Here is a 22,566-nt window from a genome sequence, read left to right as displayed (position 1 = left end):
ATCATCATAGGACATGCTAGGAAAAGATTTCATCTTTGTGGATCTCAAGTTCGAAGTTCTTCAGTTTTCCAAGATGGTGGCTGAGAATGCTTTGACTAAGTGTCACTAAGAGAGCAATCCTTGTATCTAGCCTGTCTAAATGAATGAGAAAGGACCCTGTGAGTGAAGATTACAGCAGAGTTTTAGAGCGGGTCCCAAGTTTCTATTCCGTGTACCCTTTTCCCAAGTAAAGTTAGGTTCCCTTTAGTGACCTCTACCTCATGCCATTCATCAGCTCGTGAATGGCTCACAAAGCTTATAATTTAAGTGACGGGGGTCAGATCTCCACTTTCTGTCACTAAAACTGTCACAAAACCAGTGGTTTGATGACTTTTTTGGCCAGTAACCACTTACTAATCTCAAAATCACAAGAGGACAACTATTGAGTCTCCATAAGGTGAGAAAAGAGAGCGGAAACAGAATAATAATACAGTAGCTTGCAGCTCGCCTTTGCAGACGTGGTAGGTTAGACTGGTCATCAGCTGATGTTAATAGGTTTTAGAATCCATCTTCAAGGGAAACAGATGGTTGTGGAATGAGTTAGGGCCAGCCAGCCTTTGCATTCCTTCTGTTTGTTTTTACTTTTAACCTGACTTTGTATTTTCTCATTGAAAATGCCAAAGAGAAGTGGGTCTGCTGACAAGGTAGAAAGTTGTTCACCCTGTGGCTGTGAGACGCTGTTGTGAGTAAGCTGTCCCACCTGCTAGATGGGAGCTCCGAACTCCGGGTAAGCTTTGCTCAGTCTTTCCCAGGGAGATTAACCAGTGTCCCAATCCCCTTTCCCAGGTTTCCCTGAGCACCACAGAGGCTGCGCTTGCCCTAAATAGGTACTTATGTTCCGCCGTGCTCCCACTCCTCACAAGATGCGCCCCGCTCTTTGCCGGAACGGAGCACTACACATCTCTCATCGATTCTACACTGCAGACCATATACCGGCTTTCCAAGGGACGTTCCCTCACCAAAGCTCAGAGGGACACCATAGAAGAATGTTTGCTCGCCATTTGCAAGTAAGTACCCCCACCCGAGTTTTTCACCTGCCTGGATGCTTCCCTGTCCGCTACATTTAATTGTGTAATTGAAAAACTGGCAAATCCAGTCTGAGGAAGCTTTCAGGCCTTAGCCATACACCCACCACTTTCTCAGTCATCTCCTCGAAGGATATGCTCTGTCCCTCCCCACCCCCTTGCCACAAGCTTTCTGATCCCCTCTCCCTTGAGTTCATCTCTCACTGTGGAGAAATGGGGGACACAGCTCAGGCTCTTGCCCTGAGTCTCCATGGACCAGAAAATGAGATTGTCTTTTAGGCAAGTATTCAGTGTTCAGATGAAGAGCTCTTGTTTTGGTTCTTAAGATAGATCCAGAAGCAAGTTTTTCCTCCACAGCTTCTTCCTTACCCATCTGTGGATGGAATTCAGGCGGTCTTGAGCTGAACATACTTCTAAATTATATGTGTGTGTACAGGCACTTTTCTGGGCAGAGAACTTGGAGGTGCTACTGGTTTTTAAAAGGTTTGGCAGTCTACAACTAAAAGCTAAATCAATGTTGCTTATCTCGCCTTTCTCTTAGAGTTTACTTGCATCACCTACCAAGGCCGTGAGCTCTTTGATAATTTGAGAAATTATTCTCTAATTAGCTACTGCGTTTGCCTGTTTAAGTTTTTTTTGAAGACAGAGCCTTAACCTAAAGACATGATTCCAATAGTGAGGATTTCAGGATAAGTAGCTCAGAAGGCCTCAATTCCCTTCTGATCATACCAGTAGGTGGCCTCGGATTCCACCTATGTACTGGTCAGATCCAGCTTCATCCTTTGCAAAGTCAAAGGGAAAGCTGGCCCTTAGAGATGGCTATAAAATCCACTGCACCTTCTTTCTTTTATATTCTTTGTACATAATGATTACATTTTGAGTGTGCACAGGCCCTACAACCTCTCGTCACCCAGTGATGAGACTTTACCTTAGGTATTTCAATTCATTAACCACACATTTCCTCTTTCTATGTTTTAACTATACAGTTTACCCTTGAATAACAGAGGTTTGAATGGTGCGGGTCCACTTGTATGTGGATTTTTTTCAATAAATACAGTACTCTAACTGTATTTTCTCTTCCTTATGATTTTTGTTAATATTTTTCTTTAGCTTCCTTTATTATAAGAACACAGTGCATGATACATGTAATAGAAAATGGGTGTTAATTGTTTACATTATTGGTGAGGCTTCCAGTCACCAGTGGACTATTAGTAAAGTTTTGGAGGGAGTCAAAAGTTATACATAGATTTTTTTTTTTTTAAGATTTATTTATTTGAGAGGGAGAGTTGGGGGGGGGGCACTAAGGTATAGAGAGAATCTCAAGCAGACTCCCACTGAGCACGGAGTCTGACAGGGAGCTCAATCTCATGACCCTGAGATCATGACCTGATCCAAAATTAAGTTGGATGCTTAACAGGGAGCTCAATCTCATGACCCTGAGATCATGACCTGATCCAAAATTAAGTTGGATGCTTAACAGGGAGCTCAATCTCATGACCCTGAGATCATGACCTGATCCAAAATTGAGTTGGACACTTAACCAGTGGTGCCACCCAGGCACCCTGTAAAGTTATACATGGATTTTTGGCTGAGTGGGAGAGGGGTCAGCACTCCTAACTGCCATGTTGTTCAAGGGTCAACTGTACTCACTTTTTTTTTTTAAGATTTTATTTATTTATTCAACAGAGATCACAAGTAGGCAGAGAGGCAGTCAGAGAGGTGGGGGGAAACAGGCTCTCTGCTGAGCAGAGAGCCCGGTACAGGGCTCGATCCCAGGACCCTGAGATCATGACCTGAGCTGAAGGCAGTGGCTTTAACCCACTGAGCCACCCAGGTGCCCCCTGTACTCCCTTTTTAAAGTGTGTTATCATTGCTGTGATTTACCCAAGATCTTACTTTAGGAGCTAAGTATTCAGGGCTTAGCTCTGGTGTATGGTTATGGATGAGTGTTTCTTTTTTCATTCTTCCTTCCTCCCTTCCTTCCTTTATTATTATTTTTTTAACTTGATCTCTCTGTTTTTATTTCACACTGCAGTCACTTGAGGCCTTCCATGTTACAGCAGCTCCTGCGACGTCTGGTTTTTGATGTGCCACAGCTCAACGAATACTGCAAAATGCCCCTTAAGGTGAACCTCCTCACTTTAACAGAAACACCGTCCATGGCATGAAGACTTGCCTTGCAAAACGTGAGGTCTTCACAACTGGGGGAGCAAAAGACACATTAAATGGATGTGACTTTCTTAAGCTGAGGGCTAGCAAGATAGAACCCACCCTATCAAACCCCTTCTTGTCTGGGTTGCAGAGAGTAAATCATTAACTGCTCCAATTTTCTTTAATTGCTTTCCACTGACTAAATGTTAGTTAGTAGAAGTTAATGAGGGGGACTTGGATTTTTGCACTTTGTACCTTAATTAGGTTTTCAGAATATCTTCAATCTCAGAGCTTTGAAGACTTGGTGATTATTCATTCAAGTATAGAACCTAAGAACTTACAGAACCCATCCGTACTGTCTAGTGCCTTCTTTCTTCCTCTATAACAGTCCCTCTTTTTTGTTTTTTACTCTTATCCCTGTTTTCCTTTACTAATGGAAAGTACAGTCACAGAGCTATCTGTTGTCTCCTTGATTTTCTCATACATTACAAGAGTTTTATCACCAGCACAGGGAGCATCTGGGTCTGAGTGGGAGTGCACCACAATCAGCTGCCCACCCAAGAGAACCATGTTTTTTATATTTTACCTAAGAGGCACCTGCTGTATTTGCATGTTCATTGTGTCAGCCGTGGCCAGCCACATCTGAAAATTCTGCCTTGGTGACTTAACAGAACTTTTCCTTCTTCTCAGAAATAGTCTAAGCAAGGATTCCAAGATGCACTTTACTGGGATAAACAGAATGCCCAGAATCCTTTAGTTCCATCCTCTGTCTCCGTGCCCAGCAGAAAACAGTTTGTATATTGGCAGAGATTCCGCTGCCCTCCAAGGGCTTGTTCTCTCGAATCTTAATCCCAATAAATGTTTTAGCTGAAAACCATGGTTTTCACAGTTCAACTTGGCATTGCTTCCTCAGCAGGCCTGTACAGTCAGCTGGATTCTGGCTCCTGAGGAAGCAGCATCAATAGCATTCAGTGAGCTCACCTTTATGTCTTAGACCAACAGGACTTTTCTTAGAGAATGTGGATCCCACCTGCTGGGATGGGAACATTGGCGCTGTACTTCTGCCCTCTGCTGGCCACATGTGGAACTCTGGTAACATGGCCGAGCCGTCAGAAGGCTCAAGAGAAAAGCAAGGAAAGCCATGGGCAGAAATCAATGTAGAGAAAATATTCAGACCCACCACATGCTTCCATCATTCCCATAGCAGCATCACTGAGAATCTTCTAGATTTGTAAACAAATGTCTCAGAAGGCGTTCTTCCCACCTTCAAGGGCCTGGAAGGTTTTTTCTCGTTGGAAGTAGAAACAGTTTCTCTCCATTTTCCAACTGTGAGGGGCGTATTAGGAGGCACAGGAATTACAGGTGGATTCAGCTCAGGCTAGAGCTCATCAGGCAGGAAAACGGCCCATTCCCAGTAGTGTCCAGGGGCCTCTCTGTAGCTCACGCAGCTGGTTCAGCAGTTGGTTTCACTCTCATGTTGGCTGTTTGTTATTCTGTTCTTCCCTACATGGTGCGGACGCCTGTGGAACTTCTCTGCCCCACTCACTGGTACAATCCTGTTCAACCTCCCAGCTTCTGACAAATCACTATGAACAGTGCTGGAAGTATTACTGTCTGCCTTCAGGATGGGGGAGCTACGGGCTAGCTGTGGAAGAAGAATTGCACCTGACGGAGAAGCTCTTCTGGGGGATTTTTGACTCCCTTTCCCATAAGGTAGTGGCAGTACTTCCCAAACAAAGAGGGAGGGCCTTGATAACCAGGGAATAATCAATGCCTATGCATAACGATAGCTAATATTATCCGCCTTTGCCACCTGCTAGGGACAGTGCCAATTACTCCACAAGCATATTACACCATCCTTACCCCCCCCCCCCAATGTTCTGGAACAGGAACTCTGCTAATCGTCATTTCACAGGTGAGGAAAAGTCTCAGAACAGCTGATCTTGCCAGACTCACAGAAGGACTCCCAGAGTAAATTAGAAAAATATGTCCGAGGTTCAGTCTTGACTTACATGCCACCCCACTCCTCTCCTTCTGACATTGTGTGGCCCCTGTTAGCCAGCCTCTACCAAGTTCACGTATAGAGAAGAAACCCTAACAACTGCTGCGAGGTTGAGACATGGGATTTTTCAGAAGACCGCGTGCCATTCTGGGGAAGGTTCTTCACAGCCACTTGTTTGAGGGGGAAGTTGAGTGAAAATGGTGGGCCTCTGAATCCCAAGCCTCTGCAGAGTCTGAGCGAAGTAAGTTCAGACTCTCACACTTGCCTCCACTCCCCTTAACCCAGGTTATTTAGATTTCTGAGGTCATCGACTTTAAAGGTGGAAAGGAGTCGGTCTGGTCTTCTCACCGAAGTCTGGAGCATGTGTATAGCTGCAGTTGCTGTTCACCTGCACTTAAACTTTCTTCATTCCAGTGTTCCTTTGGTCTAGTATGAGTAGATCAGAAGCTGCTCCTCACCCCATGTTATTTTAAATTTCTTTTGGGCCCCATTCAAGAGAGAGTGGATGTGATACTGAGCTTCTGCTGGTGATACCAACGTAAGACCCATATCAGCTCGTGCGGGGACTTGCAGAGCTGCTTCTGCCCAATCCAGTCACAGGTTGGATCAGTTTCTATAACCTTCTATGGCAGACAAGTTTATAGACCACTCCAACCCTTAGATACACTTGCAATTAACTATTTGGGCGATAACAATTTAAACCTCAATTTAAGGTTTTTCAACTTAAAGCAATGATGACTTGAGGGCTTCGCAGGTTGTCGTTTCATCCTGCAAGGATCACTCAGTTTCCCCCAGAAAGTATCCAAGGATTTACACATTCCCCATTTTGGTTAACCTGGGCAAGTGCAAGCATGTTAATTTTTTTCAGCTGATTATTGAATGGTTCTGCGTGGGTAGCTCTGTTTCTCATCTCTATACTAACACGGCCTTTGTCTTTCTTCACAGAAGTATGACCCAGACCTTTTCCGAATGGCCCTTCCTTGTCTCAGTGCTATAGCGGGGGCCCTGCCACCAGATTATTTAGACACCAGAATCTCAGCCACATTGGAGAAGCAGATCTCAGTGGATGCGGATGGCAACTTTGACCCCAAACCCATCAACACCATGAAGTGAGTCCAGAATCCTCTCTTAGCTGGTCCTTTATCTCGTGCAGTGGCCAGTGTTTCTCTTTCAGAAGGTGGCAAGAAATGTAAACTTTCCTTCCTTCCCTCCAGCCAACACTGCTGATCATTTCCCTTAACACCACAAGTCACATCACGCACTGGATTTTGTCCTCAACTTCTGAAGGTCTCATCCATCCATATCTGATTATATACTGTATTATTATGTTCTGGGCTTTCTTTTGGGGGGTGGTTTACTTATTATAAAAGATGAATGTTCTCCACAAGTAAATGTCGCCTGAGGCATTGCAAGACTCGCCCTGACAAATGATGCAATTAATTTATTAATGAGTTTTTTGACAAAATCTTCTTTCTTTGTGAATTAGACCTCTATTGTTCTAATAGCATCGTACATCAAAACAACTCTATAAATAACACTCAGCTGAATTCCAGTAAGACCTCGGGGTATGAGTACAGAACAGCATGGGGTCCTTATTTGAAAGACTGGACCCACTCTTTGCCATGCTGGAATTTTGCTGGAATTTTGGAATAACCTTATAATAGTGTCTTTTCCTCCCTCCTTCTGGTTCTCCAGCATTCCTCCCTGGTAATGGCTAGGCCGCAGATAAAATATTGGGCAACATAGACTCAATTTTGACTTGTTACAGTTTTTTCCTGGTTATGACGATGTATTGCAGGTCATGCAGTCTTCATCTCTATTTTATTTTTTAAGATTTTATTTATTTGAGAGAGAGAGAGAATGAGAGAGAGATCACAAGAGCAGGGAGAGTCAGAAGGAGAAGGAGACTTCCCACTGAGCAGGGAGCCCAATGCGGGACTCGATTCCGGGACTCCAGAATCATGCATGACCTGAGCCGAAGGCAGTCACTTAACCAACTGAGCCACGCAGGCACCATCTAGGTGCATTTTAAATGAAGAACTCTAAAAATGCTTTAGATAGAGCAGGGAAAGCAAGACCTCCTGTATGAGCCCCTAGGACTTGTGTTTTGTGGCAACAGTTCGCATATGACAGGCATCATAGGAGCCATTCCTAGGGACTATCAGCTTTGATAATGTATAAAATTCATCTTCGGGAAAATTAAGTCCATATTCCATCATCTGGAACCTTGAGCTAAGGGGAGGGAGGGAAACAAAATTGAACCTACCATAAAGAAGAGGTAAGGGGCATGGCAAATCACCAGTCTAGGGCCCAAGAGAAGGCAGATGTTGACTTTGGAGAACTTCACCTTGTGCAAATGTAAATGTGCTGGAGGATGACAGATGGTATTAGTAACCTGGATGCCTTCATAAACACTAGAGTAGCTGTTTGCTAATGATGTTCATGGTTCCACGTTATTTTGAGAGTTCCGATTTCTTCACATATACCTCTGGCACCAGTATGGTTCTTTGAGTAATATGAGTGACCAGAGCTATAAGTTAAGCAGAGAATCACCTTATTGCAAGGATTCAGTGACTTGGTATCAAAACCTAGAGAAAAGCTGACTAACCAGGCCTCAGGAAGGACAGGAAACAAGGCAGAGTGACCAAATGAAGAACCTTCCAGTAGGATCTCCATTGGATGAATCAGCTGGAAGAGCTTGCTGCCTTAGTCTCAAACATCTCAAGATTCAGATTTCGATGCCAGGGACAGTGAGTCTGACTGGCCTAGTCGTATGCCCGTTCTTGGTGACTATTCACATAAGACTCTGTGCAATGTAAGACTTGTTTCTCAAAGGAACAGGTGTCTGCCCTCCTAACCACATTCTAATATTTAAACATGAGTCACTGCATCCAAAAATGTTGACGACTGCCACTATTTTGTAATATCTGCTCTTCTATCTATGCCTTTCTGGCATTCCCAGATTGGAGTGATGGGGTGACAGGTAGGGTCTTTGGATAAAGGGATTCTCCCTGTCTCACCTAAACTGGTGTGGCCCAGGAGCCAGGGTGGGTCTCTGGAAGCCAAGGGCACTTGGAGCAGCTGGAAGGAGGTAACCTGTGCAGCTGAGCTCCTGCAGGGACGTCCTCTGATGAGATAGGGTGTGTATGTGTGTGGCCCAGCATGAACATGCCATCCTTCCACACAGAAGTTCACTGTTGGGAATCCAGCTTCGGCTTTGGGGCAGCAATCCAACCTCTGACTGGGGATTGCTGATGCTGGCCATCTTCACCATACATCCAGCTCAATTGCTTGGAGAGGTCGTAACGTGGTTTTTTTTTTTTTTTTTTTTCCTCATTTCACAGTTTCTCCTTGCCTGAAAAATGGGAATACATCGTCACCAAGTATGCAGAGCATTCACATGATAAATGGGCCTGTGACAAGGTAGGGATTATCATCCAACTGACAATTGTCGGGGGGGGGGGGGTGGGAACAGCCCAATAACATTAAAGGGTCCAATTCTGGAAATCTGCCTGATTTGTCTCAGTGATGGACTGGCCGTGCCAAGAGCTTTCATTATTACTGAGCAGCAATTTCCCAGGGTTGGTGGAGGCTAGAGAAATAGGCAGCAGCAAGGGCCAGTATTGCTTTTTGTACTTCTCAAGAAAATGATTGATTCCAGGACCGTTAACTTCTTTCTAAACATTGCATTTTCTAGGATTTGCTCCAAGCACATGGCTTGCGTGGTTTTGACGTCAACGTGTAATGCGGGGCAGGAAGCTTTCATTATGTTTTTTTCTTGGAATGTACCCTTGGAAAAGCGGAAATAAAACTGAAGCCTTGCCCTCGCATTTTGCCAGCAGACTGAATTTTATTCTAGGGATGACACACTATCTTCCCATGGCAGGCATTGGAAGAATTTCTAGACACTCCCTTATTAATCAGCCTGTCCATCTGGTGTTTAAAATTCCTCACCACATGAGGTCAGGCTGCTTAATGAGTTTAATTGCTCTGTCAGCCCTTTAATGCTGGCAGGCGAAGTGGGAGGCCTGTGCCAAAGCCATCCAGGATTCCTGTGGGCAGCCAGGGAAGAATTGGGGCCATTGCTCAGCTGCGGCTTCCGGTGCAGAACTAGGAAGCCAGGTCCTCTACGAAGCCACAGAAAACTACCTCGGAGCCGTGTGCCCTGGAGCAGGGACACCTTGATCCACTGGCTCAGCCTCTGTATTGATCTGGGGTCTGCCTTTATTCTTTGATCAGTTTCTGTTTGGGACTGATGATAACAACAAGCCTTGTTAACTGTAGAATGAGCTCATGCCTCGTGATTCTAGAACAGGGCTTGGCACACTTCTTCTGTAAAGGGCGAGATAGTAAACATTTTAGGCTTTGTGGGCTAGGCGGTCTCTGATACAACCACCCATCTCTGCTGTTGCCACACAATAGTAGGCAGAGGAGACACACAAGAGTGTGCTTGTGTCCCAAAAAAAACTAATTCTACAACAGTGCTTGGCTGAAGGGCAAGCCAGTTTGCTCTAGTTTGCTGACCCCCGCTCTCGAAGGATCAGTACGCCCATTTGGCCAGCCCAGGGATCAGGGGAAAGGGACACCTTCACGAACTGAGAGCAACAGCCAGTCTCTCACTAAGCCATGTGGATTTTACCTCCTTAGTCCCTCTCACATTTGTGTAGGTCTCTCTCTCTGCCATGGCTCTAGTCCAGGCTACAGTCATCCTTGGCCCAGATGCTGGTGATAACATCCTAACCAGTCTGCCCACGTGCATTTTGTCTGTTCTGTTCTTTACGCTGTTGGCAAGTACTAGTTTCAGTATGCAAATTGAGTCCTATTCTACCACTGTTTCCCAGTCCAATCCTTCTCCTTGTTAAAATCCTTCAATAGCTTCTGACCATTTTTAATACAAAGGCCAAAATCTTAAATGTGGCTTAACAGTAGACACTATCTCATCTGGCCTCTGCTGCCATCTCCAGCCCCATCGCTCCCTCTGCCCTCCAGCCACATCCCCTTCTTTTAGTATCTCTGTCTGTTCCTCTCTGTCTCCGTCACACACACACACACACACACACACACACACACTCCCCATGAGCCCCTTCTCACCCTGAGCCAGGTCCCCATCTGCATCCACACATGCCAACGCCAGTCACCAGTTCATCCTTCAACTACCCATCTCAGTGTGAATTCCTAACGTACCCCTTTCCCAGATTTCCCAGATGTAGGCCTTCTTAGCCTCCTACCCATTTCCTTCATAGTGTTTTTATAGCACTTTAATATATTTATAAGAATTACACAGTGATGCCAGTTATCAACTGTGCCTCTCCTGATGTGGTATGTGGTCAGTCTCTCTCCCTCTCCCACTAGACCGTAAGCTCCACATTTATAAGGGAACACGTTTGCTCACCATTATCTAGTGGGCATTGATTATCTAGCAAAGGAAAGAGTGTTCTCCCCTGCCCGCAAGAGCCTCACGGTCTGGTGGAGTGAACAGATGAAGCCAGTCATCATACAGCTTGTTTAGCTCAGCAGTGGTCAGGAGCACCAGGTTAGAGCACATAACCTGTAAGAGGAGTCCCTAAGTCAACAGTAAGGGTCCAGGAATGCTTCCGTGAGTTGGTGACATCTGTACCGTATGAGGAGGGATGGGTCGTTATCCAGGCCCAGGGAAACAAATGCACTGCGGTCCATGGGAGCAGCAGATGCAAGCAGAGACAAGAGAGAAAGAGAGGGAGAGAGAGAGAGAGAGAGATTGTTTGTGCTTGGTGGCCTTGGAGAACCATAGTTCAATGTGGTGGGATCACAGAGTAGAGCAGAGGAAGAAGGGTGAGAAATGAGTCTAGAAAGTCAGCAAGATCTCATGATAGCTTTAGAGGCTGTGGAGTTTGGGTTTTACCATTATGACAGCTGGGAGTCAGAAAATCTTAACGCAGCAAAGTGCCCTGATCCGGGTGATTTTATAAATCTCACCTGAGGGTCGCATAGAAAATGGAGTCCACAGAGAGATGGTGAGACTGGAGGCTGTTATGGTAATCCAGGTGAGAGCTGATGGTGGCCAGAGCTGAAACACTGACCCGGAAACTAGGGAGAGGCAGGCAAATGAACAGGTCTGGGAAGTTGAACACATGTGAGAGGGTGCAGAGAAGGGGGCGTCAAGGAAGATTGCCACATGTCTAGCTTGGAAAGTGAGTGTACGCTGGTGCCATTTACTGAAATGCAGGGAGACTAAGACGGGGCCCCCCAAAGAAGAGTGAAATACAAGGTTCTGCTTCAGGCATGTGAGGAGGTAACTGTGGCATCCAAGCCAAGCTTAAATAAGTTTGGAAATTAGGGAAGACATCTGGGCTGGAATACTGATTTGAAATTAGTCCACCTGTGGACCATGGGCCTGAATTTCATCTACCAGGGAGAATGTGCTCTGGAGAAGGAACAGAAGCTTGAGAAAGAGACACGTTAATAAGCGTGTAGAGGTGGAGATTGAGAAAAACCAGTTAGGAGACTTTGGGCTGTGAGGTTATGGCCATTGGGGGCTCTAACTTACCTCTGTATCCACAGTGCCTGGGACAGAGTCTGGCACCTACTGTAGCAGGCATTCCACTGATGTTTGTTGAATGAATTTTGAAACTCTTAAACTTCCATGACTCCAAGGGACATGCCTTGCTACAGTTCTGCTCTAGGGTGGGCGGGCACACAGTGCTAATCAGGTCGGCCCCCTCTAGGCAGTGGGCAACAGGTCCAGTCCCCTTTGGCCTTTGGCCTTGACTTCCATCCTTGCCTGTAATCATGACATGCTGATGACCTGAGAAGCATTGTTCTCAGGTCTTTTGAAACCTCTTTCTGTCTGAAACACAAGCGAGTAAGCAGTGAGGACAGCTGCTGAAACAAGAAGAAATAAAGGAGCAGAGTTCACAATTTAGGGGGCAGAGAGCTTGATGGCCTGAAAGGATCAATTAGACACTTTGGGGGGGAATTTCCAAGCTCTTGTCACATCCCATTATTCCATTTGTTCAGTGAAAATAGAAGCTGGGATTTGGGTCACACAGCAGGGCTCTTTGGATGCCAAGGATATTTGAACTGAGAACATTTCTACAGAGTCAGAATGGATGGAAATACGGAATTTCCCTGGACGAAAATGTGAAGACCCATCCACTGATCAGGCCTTTCAAGACATTAACGGAAAAGGTAAGAAACTGGATTCTGGTAATACTGAGTGGCCATGCTGATTTTCTTTCCTTGGGATTCCTTCAGATGGTCAGAGGAGTTCTGGGCAAATTCACTCTCCAGTTGAAGTAAACTGCTCAGGAGCTCACCAGTGGGCAGGAGCCCATGACTAGTTTCCAAGAGCCCCACCTCATGTTCAGTTCTTTGGCTCTGAGCACCCATCGGATGGAGAAGCTCTGTTCGGCACTTAGAGGCTGAGCCAAAGCACATTCATAGTTCATTTGCAACAGGACTAGGAAGGGCTTTTCTTAGACTGTCGATGTGAGGGACTTAAGGCTAGGAGAGCACTGAATTGCTGGAGGAAGTCCAGTTAGAAATGACTCCCGGTCACGACAGACAAAGGGAGTAGAGAGAAGGGGCTATAGGGAAATATGGAGAGGTCTTTTGGGTTTTTTATTATTATTATTGAGAAATTTGGTTCAACACAACTCCAAATTCCAATCTAGGGATCAGTAAGAGTTCTTTGTAAGCCGTCGGCATTGTGCCGTGTGTAAAGCATGACTTATGTATCATTGTATGGATACTGGCCATCTGCAAAATTGTGTATAGCTCAAGAGAATTCTAAATCTAAAAAATTCTACTTTCAAAGCTCAGAGGAGAACCTTGTGCTGATCACTTCCACAAGTCCCATCTTAAACAGCTACTAGAACCTGAGGGGTCACTCTCCTATTCTTGTTCCTCTTTCTCCACAAACTAGGTAATGTCTGGTACATTCCCTCTAAACGCAGGAAGTATAGGATCTCATACTTGGAAACGTCAGAAAGACTGATGATGACGTGCTTCAGGGGAGATTCTGCGGAGGGCATCTTGACCTAGGGACAGGAGGCTGGAGCCCACTGCACCCCGTCTACCATGGGGGCCAACTTCGCAAGAGTCAGGCCAGTCAGAGTGCAGGGGTGTGCCTGCAAATCTCTTCTGCTCGGATTTTCTTCCAGGAGAAGGAAATTTACCGCTGGCCCGCCCGGGAGTCCCTGAAAACCATGCTGGCTGTGGGCTGGTCTGTGGAGAGGACCAAAGAGGGAGAGGCCCTGGTTCAACAGCGGGAAAATGAGAAACTTCGGAGCGTGTCCCAGGCCAGCCAGGTATGACCGCATGCCCGGGGCCAACACTGGGCCAGTCTTAGAACCTCCAGAGAATTGGTCCCAAGGACCACCAACGATGAACCCTGAGGGTCTTCTGGGAATACATCTTCAGCAGCTGAAGTCAGGATACTGATAAGAATGAGGAAAACCATGGCCAACCCAGCGATTCTATCTTTGCTTCTCTAGGGCAACAGCTACAGCCCTGCTCCCCTGGACCTCTCCAACGTGGTGCTCTCCAGGGAGCTCCAGGTCAGTGTTGGTTCCTGCAAGACAGCATATCTTGCTTTCCAAAATCCCTGGAGTGCAGGGGCATATTATCCTCCGAAGAGTTTTTTTAAGAAAGGGGTGAGTGGGGGAAGAATGCCTTGAACATAGCACCACTAAAGTATCAGCCGGGAAGGCAGCCACACTGGGCCAGGGCCACCGGGCAAGTCTCAGCAGAGTAAGGCAGTTCTCTAAGAAGGCCAGGCTTTGCCCTTCTTCTAGGGACATCATAATAAGTAACGCCTCAGGAAAAGGAGGACACAGCAAATTACTTTATCAACACACAGAGCTAACAACTAGGAGAAAAATCTCATAAGGGCTGGGAGAAAAGCCGGAAAGGCCCGTAGGTGGGGGCACTTTCCTTGTCCCAGCAGGTGCCACCAGCCGTAGGGACACTTGTGTGTCCCATGGTGGATTCACTCAGGGGCCCCTGGTGGTGCAGGATTTAGGGGCAGATAACCCAGAGGATGAAATTGAAAGTCCTAAGGTGCCTCGTCCCCCTACCCTACCCTCCCGGGCACATTGGTTGCCAAAACAGTCTCCAGCCTGGGCCAGTTACTCCTCAGCCCATCAGACCAACCCTTTGGACCTTAGAGAAAGTTTTCTTTCCAACATACTCCCTTCATCCCAGGTCGCTATAAAGATGAGTTCTCTTTGAGAAATCTTTGCAGCCATTTTTCTCCAAGATGTGATTGTTTTTAGTCTGCTCAGCTCAAGGCTTTTGGGGATTCTAGACTGTAGCTTGACTCCTGCTAGCATCTCACTGTCTCAGGTCAGGAATAAAATCCTGAACTCCTGTGGCAAAGGAAGTGCCACCAGAATGCAGTTTCAGATTGAAATGTGTGTTTCTCATAAATGCATCAAACTGCTGGGCTAATAACTTACCAGGGAAGGACAGAATTAGGAACTGTTTTCTGTGTGTATGGAAAAATATGAAACTAATGAGATGTATAAGCACAGACTAATTAATGATGGGAGACACTCAGCAGTGTGCTGTGAGCATTTGGTGGTGCTCTGTTCCCAAGGCTGCTTGGAACACATTTTTCTTCTTTGCTGTCTCTCTGACCGTCATCTCCTTGGTGGGACACAGGGAATGGTGGAGGTCGTGGCTGAAAACTATCACAACATCTGGGCCAAGAAGAAGAAGCTGGAACTGGAGAGCAAAGGTGAGCCAAGTTCTCAAGTTCTCGGTGCCCCCTGCAGGAGGTGAGCTGGGGGCAGGTTTGTTTTGGGGGGAGGGGGATGCAAAGGAAGAGCCAAATATGTTGTCCCCTCTCACTTTCCGGAGCCCAGGTGGTGGCAGTCACCCTCTGTTGGTACCATATGATACCCTGACAGCCAAGGAGAAGTTCAGGGACCGAGAGAAGGCACAGGACCTGTTTAAATTCCTCCAAGTGAACGGCATCGTGGTTTCTAGGTAAGTCTTCTTCCAGGTGATGTGAGCGAGGTGGGGGTGGGCCTGTGGGCGTGGTCTCTCCCTCTCTAGGTATTTACTCACCTGACACAAAACCACGAGAGGAAGGGTAGCTGTTAGTATTTTGAAATGAGAAAACTTTGATTTGGGAGCTTGAAGCTGTCTTTTCTGGCCTAAGCAGGACCAGTCAATATCCATTTTTAAAAACTTGTTATAGCAAAGAAATCATGACAAATGATACATATACACCTTAAACATTTAATTTTAAATTGAAACCTATAAATACACATTCATTCACAAATCTTGTGCTATAGGCCCTGAGACCTTCTCTTTGCTGTTTGATCGATTGGTGTTATAAGCCATATCCATAGCGCATCCTCAAAGCTCTGGGACTCGGGCTTCACTGAGCAGTGAGAATTACAGCACATACACAACGATGGAAGTATAGTATTCTTCTAGGGTTTTTCTTTCCTTTTTTCTTTTTTTTCAACTTCCTCCCCCGTCTTTTACAGTTATCTCCTTAGATCTAATTCAGAAACCGTGTATTTGGAAGCACAGTTTCCAGCCTTTGTAAAATATGCAACTTAGCTCTCACAGAACCAGTGGTCCTCTTCACACTCTTGTTGTTTTATACGCTATTGAATTACATAATAACAACAGTATACCTAACTGACATAAGCAGTGTTCGAACAAAGAGAACTGATTCTTTGGAAGGAGCAACTCCAGTCCATTAAGATTCCTGTGACCTTTTATCTCAGACTTAGGTCTGTCAGAATTATCTAGAGGAGGGTTGTCAGTGAGTGTGGCCTTAGCTGCTTAAGTCTTAAAGGTAGAACTTGTTTCCATGCTGGTCTGACGACAGTAGTGGGCTGTGCTCCATGGGTCATGTTTACTGAGTCCCTTGAAGGGTGAAACACAAGCCAATGTTCCTATTCTGATAGAGCCATTCCCCCTAAAAGAAATATTTGCTGAGCCAGCTGTTGTTTCTTCTTTCAATGTCCTACAGAATTTTGTCACTGAATGGCAAAAAATAAATTAATTAAAAAATAAATAAAAATCTATTTTTCTATTGTAGCCCATATGAAAAAATAACAAAACTTATTTGCCATATTGTCAAGCAGGAAAGGTCAGACAGCAGGAGACCGCCTCTGGGGAAGCATTTGAGAAATACTCCCTTGGTCATTTTAATCCTGGTCTTAACACCCAGGGGAATGCGTACTGTGATTTGTTGATAAATAACTTGCTCACAGAATTGAAAAATTCCTCTTTCCCACAACTAAAAAAGAACTCAAGGAGATAAGAGGGAAAGGGAAAAGATCGTTTAATTCAGCAAACGTATCCTAGTAGCTATAATTACTGTGTGCCAGACCCCACGGAGGGCACTTGGGAGTGCAGACGAGGAAGCGAGAGCCCATCAGGGAGGAGAACTCACTTCCCACCACCCACCTCTTGAACTGCTCCATCCTCAGCTTCCCCATCTCTCCATGGCAGCTCATTCTTCCTGGTGCTCAAGCCAAAACCTTTCTCTTTTCCCCTGACCCATATCTAATCCTTCAGGAAATCCTGATGGTTCTTCCTTTATTTTTTTTAAAATTTTTTAAAGATTTTATTTATTTATTTGACAGACAGAATTCACAAGTAGGCAGAGAGGCAGGCAGAGAGAGAGGAGGAAGCAGGCCCCCTGCTGAGCAGAGAGCCCGATGCAGGGCCTCGATTCCAGGACCCTGGGATCATGACCTGAGCTGAAGGCAGAGGCTTTAACCGATTGAGCTACCCAGGCACCCGGTTCTGCCTTTAAAAGATATCCAGAATCTAACCCTTTCTCACCCGTTCCATGCCGTCACCATCTTTCCTGAAAGAGCCTCTACCCCGGGCCCCCTGCTTCAACCCTTATCCCCCACAGTCAGTTTTAAACCTAGCAACTAAAGTAATCCTTTTATAATGTAAGTCGTTCCCCTGGTCAGAACTTTTCATAGCTTCCCATCTCAGAGCCAAAGCCAAATTCTGAGGATGGCCCATAGGCTCCTAATGATATACTAACCACCTCATGCTTCTCACTTCCCCTCCATCCACACTAGCATATCCCTTCAACTGAGCAATGCATGCTTCTGCCTCAGGATCTTTGCACCACTGCTCCATATGCCTGGAAAGTTCTTTCCCCAGATGTCCAGATAGAAGGCTTACCTCTTCACCTTCTCCAAATCTTTACTGCAGTGTCCTCTCTCCATGAAACCAGCACTGACTGCCTCCCCCCTTCATCCTCTCTTGGGCCCTTTCATACTGCTTGATTTTTCTTTTTTTCATAATGCTAATTAGCTTCTCGCATCCCACAAGATTTATACTTCGGTTTATGTAGTATGTGTGTCTATTTACAACAGGTGTATAGGTTCCACAGAGGCAGGGACTTTGTTTTCTTCTCTGATTGATCCCCTGCTCGATATTTGTTGAATGAATGATAAAGATATTTTGAAAAATCTTTTCAGATCTTATTTTAGTGCAGGTGTTGAATGCTCCCAGAGGCAGGTTCCAAGTGCAAGGGGTTATCAGTGAGACGACTAATCAGGTCACTAAACCAGAATAGCCATTAACATTTGGAAAGTAAAGAAAACACAGATAGGATTGCTGATGCTCCAAAGTCACATAGTCCTCTCTGTTACTTCCTGGGGTTTACCCATTTCCAACCTAGAGGTGTGAAGGATATGGAGCTGGATGCCTCCTCCATGGAAAAGAGGTTTGCCTATAAATTTTTGAAGAAGATCCTGAAATATGTTGATTCCGCCCAAGAGTTTATTGCCCATTTGGGTAAGTATCATTGTGACATACCCCCCCAAATGTGTGCTTCCCTTAATATTTTGTACTCTCAAAAACAATGTGGTATTCCTTTACCAAGGGATGATGCTTTCCTACTGTAGCTGTTCGTGATTCATTTAGACATCGTATGGTTTTGAGGAGGGAAATGATGCCTGATATTTTGTCCCCCTCTTTTAAAAAAAAAATCTGATTCATCCTTGGTTTCAGGGTTTGATTGAGCCATTTGTCATTTTTCATATAACTCATCCTATTGTAACTCTTCCATTGTTTTGCTTTGTGACTGTGGGCATATGACTCAACCTCTCTGAAGCTGCTTTCTCATCACTAAAGTGGAGGAAAGGGTAGGGAAACAGCTGAGAGAATTAACATGAGAAACAACTCACCAGCACAGTTGGAAAGTCCTTTGTAAAACAGAAGATACTCTGTTTCAGAAGATACTCTGAAATCAAATGGCCTTGCCATGGCCCTCAGAAAAGCCGCTCTGTTTCTAAAATGCTATGACTGTTTTTGGTTTTGTTTCCTTTAACTGTGGCCAACTTTGTGTTACCTTTGTCTTTGTAGAAGCCATTGTCAGCAGTGGAAAAACAGAAAAGTCTCCCCACGACCAGGAGATCAAATTCTTTGCCAAAGTAAGTGATTCCTTACATTTAACCAAACTACTTTCTTCTTAGAATCTGTACAATTTAGGGTGCAAGTTAAGTTCATCTCACAAAGATAACTGAAACTCCAGTGGCTTCAATGAGATGGGCCTGTGTTTCTCCGTTGTGGAACAGTCCACAGGCAGGTGGGTGGTCTGAGGAGGCAGGCAGCCCATTCTGCTCCACACCATCGTCCCAGAGACCCAGAAACTTCCTCTTCCAGTGCTCCACCATCTCCTAAGCTGTGCTGTCTGTCAGTGTGGTCCATACGGGCTCACCTGTACCACATCTGTGGGAAAGAGGAAAAGGAGAGAGGAAGACAAGCTGTTTCTCGCTTGAAGTTCTTTCCCAGTGGCTAAAACTCTGTCATTTTTAGGTCTACCTAGCTGCCAGGGAGTCTGGGTAATGCATTCTCTGGCTGAGTGACCCCATGCCCAGGTAAAACATGGGGGTTTCTGTTGCTAAGAGAAAAGGGAAGAATGATTTTGGGTACCAGTGAGCAGTCTTTGCTATAGAACCCTACTCAGAGGACTGAATGCATGCGAGGCCTTGGGGCAACTGTGCCTGAGAAGCAGAGACAGAAGGCTCAAGGTTGGTAGTGCGAGGCCAGGCCCCAAGTGATCCTATTGGAAGCCGTGCCCAAGAAGGCATGACTAAACACAGATGTACCCCTGCATTCTCCTGAAAATGCTGACTCAGCCGTATGCATATTTCTTGGGACCCTTCATCAGTAGCCATCTCCATTCCCATATCCCTAAGGCCTCTGGTTTGAGGTGTGTATGAGAGGAAAATGTGTTGGAATCTGCCATCCACCAGGTAGAGTTTCCTAGAAATTCCAGGACCTATGTTCAGAGGCTCTTTGCTCACAAGAAATGAACTTTTCAAAGGAACCAAAGGAGGAGCTTTGGTTAGCTTCCTAGAAATTAATTTATGGTGGATTTTCCAGGTTCTCCTCCCACTGGTTGACCAGTACTTCACCAATCACCACCTCTACTTCTTGTCATCCCCTCTGAAGCCCCTTAGCAGCAGCGGCTATGCCTCTCATAAGGAGAAAGAAATGGTGGCTAGGTGAGTCTACAAAAGAGAAAGTCATGGTGGCAATGTGCGTTGTATAAAACCCCAGATTCCTGGAGACTGGTGACTCTTTTGGAGAAATGAACTGTGGCCCAATGATTGGTAGCCCAGAGGTTTTGCTTATGTTGGTTTTGAAAGTAATTATATTCATATTTATCTGTTTATTATTTTGGCAACCAAGAGAAGTGTGCTATTTGGAGGTATCAGTAGGGCTTGGGAAAAATTTGTATACTCAGATCAACTTTTATCCTGAAATATCATTCAGAAAAAATGCAAAGTCAATCCTGAAGCTTGAACAAGCAAACACACAACATTGAGAAGAAACAGATTAATGCTGTTTTCAATCCCATTCTTATCAGGCTTTTTCAGTTTAAATATGTTTTAAAGAATTCAATCTTAAAAGTCCTGTTGTGGATGATCCGATATTTGAAATCCAGAGCAACACAATTCAATTTAAATTCCTAATAGGAAAAGAAAAATGTTCCTCAGGAACACCAGCCTCTGTTCTCATTTCAGTAGACATAACATGTTGATACTTCAAGACAGAGGAGAGCAAAGAGGTTGCTTTGTGATCAGACTAAAAGATGGGTTCCACCATGCCTCTGGTCTTCTCTGGATTGGATTGAGAATGACAGGGAATGAGATAGATGTCTAAATGGCAAAGAGTAAAAAATTATGATGGAAGCAGTTAACTCTTTCCCTAGTAGCCATTGATAGTGGACAGTATACAGGATAATTTATAAAGGCCCACCCATTAAATACCACCATCCTTGTGATGATAGTTAGCCTCAGGATTTAGCTACCATTTATTAAGCGCAAAGCTAACGGTGAGCTGTTTTCATCCCTACACCAGTGGACAGTAACTCTTGCATATCATTGTGAAACATCACCATGCTCTAAGAACCACCTGTATGTTCTCTCCATTTTGCGGATGAGGACACCGAGGTTTGGTCAGGTGCACGGTGGTGCCCAAAGTGACCCAAGTAGTAGTAAGTTAGGGCAAGAATGAAAGTCCTCTGTATCCATGTGGAATTCCATTTTTTCTGCAGTCATTACCTCATCTCATTTATCAAGAAAGGAGGAGCCCATGCTATCAAAATGAGATACACTTAACATCCGTTGCTGACCAAAGATTGCCTAAATATTTTCAGGATGCACTGGTGTATTTTGTAAGAAGTTCAGGAAATGAGGGGCAAAGTGAGATATTCAGATAATCCAACAGAGGGCAGGTGTGTCTGTCTTCTTCATCTATTTTTGTGAGATTGTTAATTCATGGAAATGTAACATTTGTTCAGCCAGGCACCATTTGTCACGGCTGGAAGACAACCTGCATCTGATCAGCCTTGCAAATAGCTTCCAGATCCATTGGTGTGCTTGCTGCCCTCCCACAGAAGCAGTAGCATCTGCCCCAAATGTGTTCACACCTCCAGACCCCTCTTGTCCACGCCCTTCTCCACCACTGCACCTCTTCTGATCTGCCATTCACCAGGGCTACCATACTCTCTGCCCTGTGGTCCCTTTGATTTGTCACTTGCAAATTCTGAGATGGGGTGGCACCGGGGAACTCTGTAACACTGGGCTAAGAACAGTGCATTTATTTGCTCCTTGGGAGGCCAGAAAGGGGCCTTTGAAAACCTCAGGTCCTGGCTTTGGCATGCCTGGGCAAGCCCTGCTGACAGCAAGCAGAACCCTGTTGATATTAGGATCAAACACTCCACCATCTGCTTTGGTTAGAAAAATGTTACTTTCTATTTATACAGAGCATGTATCTGCTTTGAAGCATTTCACCAGAAATATCAGCATTGATCAGCCCCTAATTCTAAAAACCAAGAGGATCTTATGATTACTCTCTGCATAGAGATGAGAAAACCAAGGCCCAGGGTGGTTATGCAGCTTCACTAGGACAGCCCAGCTAGTCACAGCAGAGCTGTGGGTCTCCTGTTCCTCCAGGCTCTCCCCCCTCCCCCAAGTCCATGATTTTACTTTTTTTTAATCAAATACATAGCTCTTTAAAAAGGGGACACAAAGGGAAGAGCAAAAAAGCAGTCCCTATTTATTTTCACACTAGTAGGCTGTCAAGTTTCTGTTAACTAACTCTGAATTCTCTGAAGCTCTAGGCCAGGGTTTCCAGCTTATCTCACTGCAGAAATAAATGACTGCCCACAGGGGACTTGAGCTGTGATTGTCTAGTAGACAGCTCAGTAAAATCAGGGCGTTCACTGAAAAGCATTTAAAGGTGAGCAAGTTTGGGGTTTTGTTTTTTTTTTTTAAGTTTTTATTTAAATTCTAGTCCTTTAACAAAGTGTAGTGTATTATTAGCTTCGGGTGTACAGTAGAGTGATTCAACATTTCAGTACATACAGGTGAGCGAGTTTTGCTCTCTGCCAACATTCAAGATGTATTTCTTCTCCGTCTGAGCTGTTCCTGAAAAGACTTCTGCCCTGTGTGGGTCAGGAAGCCCACAAGTTACGAATGAGAGGCTGGGAAGGACTTCAGCTTAGTCTCAGCTTGGGAAGCCCTTGGCCTGTAGCTGGTGTTTTTAGTCTCCCTTCCCCTCTGTGTTCCACCAGGAAGGACTGCTTGCTGAAGGCATCGCAAAGTTCTTGCCTAGCTGTGCCAGTGTTAGATAGGGTCAGACTTCTGAGCGGTCTCCTCCCCAGAGCCATTGGCAGTACAGGTCACATCATGGCTGTAGTGGGTAAGGGCCCATCAGTGGTGTGTTCAGAGGCATTTACAGAGCTCTTTCCTAACAGCACAAGACTCTCTACCAGACACCATGGAAAGCAGACGCGAAGGCACAACTGGACCTCCAAAGGGTTCCATGATAGAAAAGGTGGCTGAAAGCAGGGGTAGGGTCGAA

General features: G+C 45.3%; 1 protein-coding gene across 1 annotated transcript in view; it reads left to right on the top strand.

Annotated features, from left to right (window-relative positions):
• The window catches only part of RYR3 (ryanodine receptor 3), a 517,407-nt gene that overhangs the window by 406,256 nt on the left and 88,585 nt on the right, over positions 1-22,566 (top strand). Inside the window, exons 48-60 of the mRNA XM_047736987.1 lie at positions 826-1,046; positions 3,100-3,190; positions 4,788-4,928; positions 6,163-6,326; positions 8,562-8,640; positions 12,295-12,384; positions 13,359-13,505; positions 13,692-13,754; positions 14,860-14,935; positions 15,063-15,186; positions 17,870-17,985; positions 18,556-18,623; positions 19,579-19,700. Coding sequence (XP_047592943.1) covers positions 826-1,046; positions 3,100-3,190; positions 4,788-4,928; positions 6,163-6,326; positions 8,562-8,640; positions 12,295-12,384; positions 13,359-13,505; positions 13,692-13,754; positions 14,860-14,935; positions 15,063-15,186; positions 17,870-17,985; positions 18,556-18,623; positions 19,579-19,700 — 1,502 coding nt within the window. The remainder of the gene's footprint in view (positions 1-825; positions 1,047-3,099; positions 3,191-4,787; positions 4,929-6,162; positions 6,327-8,561; positions 8,641-12,294; positions 12,385-13,358; positions 13,506-13,691; positions 13,755-14,859; positions 14,936-15,062; positions 15,187-17,869; positions 17,986-18,555; positions 18,624-19,578; positions 19,701-22,566) is intronic.

This window comes from Lutra lutra, chromosome 7, assembly GCF_902655055.1.
Source record: "Lutra lutra chromosome 7, mLutLut1.2, whole genome shotgun sequence".
In the NCBI taxonomy this organism is placed as follows: Eukaryota; Metazoa; Chordata; class Mammalia; order Carnivora; family Mustelidae; genus Lutra; species Lutra lutra.
The sequence above is the reverse complement of the archived record's forward strand: the minus strand, read 5'-3'. Positions and strand labels throughout refer to the sequence as shown.